General features: G+C 43.9%; 1 protein-coding gene across 1 annotated transcript in view; it reads left to right on the forward strand.

Moving 5' to 3' along the window:
* Nucleotides 1-2,742: 2,742 nt before the first annotated feature.
* Nucleotides 2,743-7,570, forward strand: part of LOC103807188 (ral guanine nucleotide dissociation stimulator-like 1) — a gene marked incomplete at both ends in the record, with an annotated part of 26,378 nt that continues 21,550 nt past the window's right edge. The window contains 2 exons of the mRNA XM_009079912.1: nucleotides 2,743-2,951; nucleotides 5,688-5,756. Of these exons, the coding sequence (XP_009078160.1) occupies nucleotides 2,743-2,951; nucleotides 5,688-5,756 (278 nt within the window). The remainder of the gene's footprint in view (nucleotides 2,952-5,687; nucleotides 5,757-7,570) is intronic.

A 7,570-nucleotide genomic window follows, 5' to 3' on the forward strand; every position in this document is an offset into this window, starting at 1 on the left:
CTGGAGTCAGTCTGTGTTGGAAGGAACTCTTCCAGCCTGGCTGTGTTTTAGTCTGCATGGAGCTCTCCTGCTCCAGCAAGAACTGTGTGTGTAGGTGATGTTTTGTGCTGTGTAGCTGTAAGATGATCACCTTAAGAGAGAGTGGGCCTCTCTGAAGGTACAGCACTGCCAAAGGTCAGTAAAGAGGTTGGAATTACTCTAGAGCAGTACAGGCACAACCTCAGAAAAGGACTTGGAAGGATATACCTCAGTTCAATCCTTCATTTGCTTTTGAAAGACTCTGTCTTGTAAACTGCTTGCTCATCAGTTACACTTGCATTACAGCCTTGACAAGGGCTATAATCTTACTTTTTCAGGTTTTATAAATCATTAGTCAGACCATAAAATGCCATATCTGTTTATTGTGGAGGGTCAAGAAAATGTTGCTGAAGCCCTGAGATGCTGAGGCCTGGCATCTGGGTTGGACCACTGGAGGCAATGTTGAAGGGGACAAACAGGAGCTGGAGAGCTTTTTTTTTTTTTGTGTATGGTTTTGGTGCAAAAACTGGTGAGGTTTCTTGGTCCCACTAGCAGGAGTTGCACCGTGCAATTGTCAGAAGTTGCTGAGAGCTTTGGGAACACCTTGTAGTGGCAGTAGCAGGAGTGTTCCTTCAGGCAGAGAGCACAAAAGCAAACATGCAAACTCCTTTGCCTTTGGCTTGTGCCATTGAAGAGATCACTCTTGATTAACTCCAGACTGAGCAGTTTCCTGTTAGGATGCTAACTCAGCCCACAAGGTCTCTTACTGAGCTTGTCTGCCAAGTCCCTTTTCCTTTTCAACTTCGAGGCAGAATTGCTAAAATAACCCAGAATCCAAGCAATCCCTTAGCACTCACAAGGATTTCTAACAGTTGAATGTTTTGCTGACAAACTCAGGTTTAGATTTTTCAGAGTTTGGGGTTGGTTTTGGTTTGCTTTGGGTTTTTTTTTTTTTTGGGGGGAGAATTTTGTTTCTTTTGAACATCCTCCCAACATATTGTCTTGGGGAAGTTGCAGTGTTGCAATGAATGGAAAACTTTGTGCATGTATCAGCCTTGGAAGCAGATTCTGCCCTTGTTTTGAACAGTCAGAGCAGAGAATGAGAGGTTTTACGTGCACTGAGTAAATATGCCCATAAACCATTACATCCTGAGTGGGACAATCTGCTGGAGAGAAAATTGAGCATTAAGTACAGTGGTGCAGATTTCTTTCCCTGTTGGAAAGTGGTTGTACTGGGTAACTAGTTATTTTCAAAAGTATATTTTAATTACAAGATAAAAAGTCAGCAGGGAAATGGGTTTTTTTCCAACTAAGTTCTGCTTAGGGAAAATTTGAATGGAAGAGAGATACAGCAGTGGTGACATCCTCTAAGTGGATTTGTGATGGCATTGATATAATTCCAGACACCTTAAATTCAGGTATATAGTTCATATCTAATTCCAGATGCAGCTAGAAGTCAGATATGTTACAAATTACACACCTTTAAAACAGCCATAAAATCTGTGGAACAAAATTTTTCCCTGTCTAGTCTGTTTTGTTTCTAAGTACAGGGAGCAGGTCGTGTTTTAATGTCACAACAAGAGTTTGTTGAACCTCCTTAAGATGGGAAATGAGATAGCAAAGCTTTGGAAAAATGTAAAGACAGAGCTTGAGAGTTAATACCAGAGTGTTAGAATAGTGTCCAATTATCGTATTGTTTAAAACAAAAGGATATCTATAGAAAATATTCCAAAGCAGTAGGAAGGTAGGGTTGTAAATAGGAAGTGGGTGAGTCATCAGGTCCTAATTATTTTATTCATAGGTGATTTTTTCTTTGTGTTTGGTCAATATACCAAGCCAGGATTGGCAGTGACTTTGAGTCATTAACATTTTGCCTTCCTGTCCCCAGTCTAGTACCCAAGTGTTGTGTTAATGTTGGATATTTTATGTTTATAGTCTCATTTTTAAGGCTTTTTATCCCACATACCAAGCAAATAAGTACGTAAAGCAGTCACAAAAATGCATTCTGAACTGCTCTCTGAATAGTGGCAGAATGTAAGGGAATGTTTCTAGTCCTGTCAGAGCAGGCTGTAAGCATTAAAACCCACTGCTGTTCAAAACACACACCCAACAGCAAACCCTGGAGTTGGGGACAAACCTTGTGCCAAGTGGAAACTGTAAGAGAAAGTGGGAACGTTGTAGTGGCATGTTTGCAAGATGACTTTGGCACCCTCCTTGCAAAAGTGAAATGTTTTGCACCCAGATGTGTTCCTGGCCTGAGGTTCTGTGTGGCACCCCAAAGTCAGTCTGGGCACTCAGTCCCCATAGCTGCTGTGCTCAGCGAGGGAATCACAAGTGTATGTGCTAAAGTTGTGGTCAGTTTTCATGTTTATTCAGAAGTGAAACACTGAATTAGCACTTCTGTTCCCTCCAGTAATAATATTCTTTGTGGGGTAATGGATTTTCTTTTAGATAATGGTATGTGGTGGAATCACGAGATAACTTGGTAGTGGTCAGACTATGAAATATTTTTGGAGCACAGCAGAGAAATATCTGAAAGATGAACTTAGTAAAAAGCTCTTATTTGATAGAGCATTTGGTGCTTGGAGAGCCAAAATTGCAAAACCATTTAGCACCTGATGGTGGGCAATTCCTGTGGAAAGGTGGAATTTAATCCAGTGAAAGCTGGGCCAGGGATTTGGCTTCTGTGTGACTCTTGTGATTTGCTTTTGTTCCCCTTTGCAGGGTGGAGGAGACCAGTTACCTCCAGAGCACACTGTCAGGCAGAATGAAACCTCCAAGATCAGGGCTATAAAAGCTGGAACTCTGGAGAAACTGGTGGAGAACCTTCTCACAGCTTTTGGTGATGGGGATTTTACCTACATCAGCATCTTCCTGGCAACATACAGAGCCTTTGCTTCCCCCAAGGCAGTGCTGGAGCTTCTCCTTGACAGGTAAGAGCCAATACAGAATGGAAACAGAGCCATTATTGACATGACAGGGGGTGTTGCCAGGAATTTCTTCCATTACTTTTAGTGGACATGGGTCTGGTAACCCAAGCCAAGAACACTGCACAGTGCAGAGTTTCAGCATAACCCTACAGTGTCAGAGTTACTGCATTTTCCAAGGCAGGTGATCTACAGAACCAGTTAGTCTGGCACATAGTAACTAGAAGAGAGAAGTGGCATAAGAACTCCTGGGATTGAATTTTGGCTCTCCCACTGGGTAGATAAAGAACAAGGCATGGATAAATTTTCTGTGCTTTGCTTTTGTACCCAGAAAGGAGTAGAGTACCTGTTGCTTTGTAGGAATGTTATGTGGGTCAATTAGTAACAGTATTAACGATGGTAACTTGGCAATCAGGTAAGAAGTCAGCTGAGGAAAGAGCTGCCATCCTGGAGAGCACACTGAGCTTTACCTCTCAGTCCATCCCAATTCTGACACGGAATATGAGCAGTAATAAAAATTGACTAGATATATCCAAGAATGTAAAAATGTTGAGGCTCTAAGGAAGTCAGCCCTGCCCTCCTCCTCTGATGCTGCTTTAAAGAGGTGAAAATGTCAGGAGAGGGCAAGAAAGCCCAGGGGGAAAGTCTCCATAGAATAGAACTTTCTTTTCTGAGCCCAGTTCTGACCTTCCTGGCTTCTGTACCTCTGTGAGTGAGTTACAACATCCCCTTCAGAGGAAGGGCACTTGGGCTGCCTGACCTCATCAACATTATCCCCAGCCTCTTGTCAGAAATCCACAGGAAATCCTAGGAGGTCACCACTTCCTTCCCCTCTCACAAATCTTAGCAGTGCAGTGATTAAGAATCCATGGATGTTTCTCTTGGCTTTTTGAATATCGTGGATAATCTAGAATTTTATGGCTTGGGACAAGATGTAGATGAAATTTAAGCTGTAAAAGTTAATGAGTCACATCAGCTGAGGTATATATGGACTTGTGAAGAACAGCAGATGTGCTAAGAAATAATTAAGAGATGGATAGCAATTGATTTTAACTAGCTTTGGTTCTCTCCACATTAGTTCAGAATAAGTGGCAAGGAGTCTCTATTTTTGCAACCTTCTTTTTAGTATGCTCACAGTGCAGAGACTGGAGTGAGTGTCAGTGCATGATCTGTGTTTTCTAAGTACTTGTGTTTTGTTTTCCAGTGAAGTAATGAAAAGGGAAATCTTTTATAAACAAGCACAGTTTTGCCATTTGTTGTCAGTTTTAGCTTCAAGTGAAGAGCTTGAGCCCTGTCTCTCATCTTTGGTGACAGAGCAGGATTGTGGAGTAAGGGAACAATCAGTTATAGCAACGCTGAGCTCTCATTGTTTGGTCCCAGGGAGAACAGTGATGTGCTCAGATCAAACAGGCTCTTCCAGTTTTTGGCAGCCTTGAGGGAGAGCAGGAGGGAGCAGCATCCACATCTCCTGGTTGTAGGGTATATTTTTTCATAGGGATGTGCACATTGACACAACTTGTCCAGAGTTTGTGTGGAAGGTGGATCACCCTCAGGCCCGGTGCATTCAGTCTGTGCTGGATTTGCTGGGAGTGCAGTGCTGCAGAACTGGCTGAAGTCTGTGTCAGACATACACAAACCCAGCCTGGACAGAGTCCTGGGAAATCTGGATGCACTGTGTGAAGTGTCCTGGGAAATCTGGATGCACTGTGTGTGTGGATACCTGTTGCTCTGCAGAGTGTCCTGTCCAGGCAGAGCAACGTTCACTGAATTTCAGGTGTGAAACACTTACTTTGTCCAACAGCAGGTGAGAAGATCTTCCCTGAGTGACAGAGGCAAATCAAAAAGCAGATGCTCTGCTTAGAGAAACTTTAGCTTTAGAAATCTCTTTTTTTTTTTTTTTTTTATGATGATGATGGTTTTTTTCCTCCTCAAAGACTTCACATTTAGCTTTTGCTTAAATTTGAGCCTGGAGCCCTATTGATGTTTTTGGCTGGATTCAGCCTCTCAAGGTTTTCTTTTAAGATAGGTTGGAAGTCACTCAACCAAACCCTGAGCATAAGTTGTGCTGAGCAGTGAGGGCTTGTGTTTGCACAGCTATTGAACAGGAATTGGGCATTGGAATGCCTTTGGGATTGATGGAAATTTGGCCTCTGAGTGCAGCAGGGAGCTCTGAAAACCTGCCAAGCCTTTAACACTGTTCTGATACTGTCTGGTTGGTTGATACAAGTGGGTAGGGAGAGGTAAAGCAAAGCAATCGTGTTGGAATTCTGATGTGAAAGCACAAATGGGTCAGGAGTTTTGGCACAAAGTGGACACTTGCCCCTAGGAAACCTGGGGTGAAATACCACTGGGAAGGACCATCAGGTGCCAGAGACACAGGAGCTGTGCTGGAGAAAGTGGTTGTGTCCCAGGCTCATTGCACACTGGAATATTGCCCTGGGAAAGGTTGGAGTGAAAACAGGCAGAAAGGATCTTGGAGCTGTGAGCAGAGACACTGTTGTGGTTGATTGCTGTGTGCAGGCTGCTTTGTGTCAATTAACAGATTAGGTGGGAAGATACAGGCTGTGTGTTTAGGAGTTTTTCTCTCCTAAATGAAGCCATCTTCAAGCTCCTTAATTTTGCCCATCTGTTCGATTCTGTATTTGTAGCACTTTGTTTCTGGTAATTGTATATGAATGATGCTATTTGGAATTTTGCCTTTCTCCAGTAGAGTTCCTTCTGAACACCCACCTTCTTTTTCAGGTTTGGAAACCTGGGGACCTCAAGCCATGGAGAAGCAGCAAACCTGAATTCCCTGGAGTTACTCAGGACGTGAGTTTGGCTGTGCACTGTGGGTCAGGCCCTGGGCAGGATTTGGGACAGGAGGAGGGTGTAAGCAATAGAGCTGTTGTTTCCTTTGGAAATTCACAGCACTGTTTGCATGCTTGAAGAAGCTTGTGGAAAGTCTCCTAACACATCCAATAATACAACCCAGGGATCTTTTGCAGGGAAATTAAACGTGAGATGAGCACATCTAGGCCAGTGTTTTGCTGATTAAACAAACAAGGAATGTTTGCTTCCTCTGCCTTATCTATGGCAGTAAATGGTTATTGCTTGTGAGTGGTTTGGTTGTGCATTCCAGCTGTGCCTGCAGACCAGAGCTGAGGGTGTTTCAGGCAAGGTGTGTGTACCTTTTCCATAGGGCCCCTGTGATTTACAGTGCTGCCTGCAGAGTGACATTTAAATTCTGAGGTCATCCTAATTTGCAAAAGAAATAGCAAAGCTGTTTTGAAGTAAATGCAATTTAAATGAGAAATAAGTGGTTTGGCATCCTCCTAGTGGTTTATCTGTAGACATGGGGTGTAAAATGTGCCTTAGGTGATCAGCACTTGTACTGTGACCTCTGTGTCATCTCTGGTTTGCATGCACCGTGGCCTGTGTGGCTCTGTTTGGTTACAGAGTGGAGGTGCTTGACTCTTGTCAGCATTGCTGGTGTCTGTTGCTCTTGCCCTGTGAGACTTGACACAGGAGCTCAACTCTGATGCTTTCCAGGCTGCTGTCATATTTTCCTCCCATTTTGCCATGAGAACTCATCAAAGAACAGCTGGTAGCAAAAACTTGGTCACAAGCACAAGGAAGCAGCATTATGGGGTGGGTAGAGGCAATAAAAGACACATTTCCATTCAAGCTGAGCTCTAGGACCTCTTCCAGTGTTGGGCAAACCATTTGGCCTCCCCTATCTCAGCCATAAAACATAAGCTAAAGCAGCACCTTCCCTGCAACACAGCTGAAGGATTTGTATTTGGGATATGGAAGATAATTTCACTGGTATCTATCATGTTGGGGTTAATCCCCCAACTGCCTTTTCATGGACCCAGAGGAGCTTCGTTGTGTGGTGCAGAGAAAAGGGGTGAAAGCAATCCTGGTGTTCTTTGTGGCACCTGGATCTTGGAGAAAATACTTGAGGTTTTTGCTGTGCCTGGAGGTGAGCCTGCAAGAGAAATAACATTCAGTACCAGCATGTCTGGTGGTTGTTTGTTTTTTTAATGGAATTGTTTTCCTACTGACATATACATAGTTTACCAACCCTGTGGAGATGCTTCCTGCAGCATCAATGCTTTCTTCCCTCCTGGCACGTAGTCACCACGGGATGGCTTTGCACAGCCAGGGAGGGACATGGATAGAGTCTGTGGTCCTGTTCCTGTGGTAGCTCAACTTCTGATGAGTTTATGGGACAGAATTTTCATTCATGTGGTCAGCACAGCTGATTTGGATCCTTTGGCCTTCATAAGATACCTTGTATGTCTGAATTTCATGGTATAGTTCATAGCACGTTAAGGGGTTGGGATGGAGCTTAGGCACAGCCAGGGAGGGACATGGATAGAGTCTGTGGTCCTGTTCCTGTGGTAGCTCAACTTCTGATGAGTTTATGGGACAGAATTTTCATTCATGTGGTCAGCACAGCTGATTTGGATCCTTTGGCCTTCATAAGATACCTTGTATGTCTGAATTTCATGGTATAGTTCATAGCACGTTAAGGGGTTGGGATGGAGCTTAGAGCTCACCCAGCCTCAAGCCCTGCCCTGCGCAGGGACACCTCCCACCAGAGCAGGTTGCTCAAGGCTCATCCAACCTGGCTGTGAACA

Source organism: Acanthisitta chloris, unplaced genomic scaffold, assembly GCF_000695815.1.
Source record: "Acanthisitta chloris isolate BGI_N310 unplaced genomic scaffold, ASM69581v1 scaffold4110, whole genome shotgun sequence".
Classification (NCBI taxonomy): Eukaryota; Metazoa; Chordata; class Aves; order Passeriformes; family Acanthisittidae; genus Acanthisitta; species Acanthisitta chloris.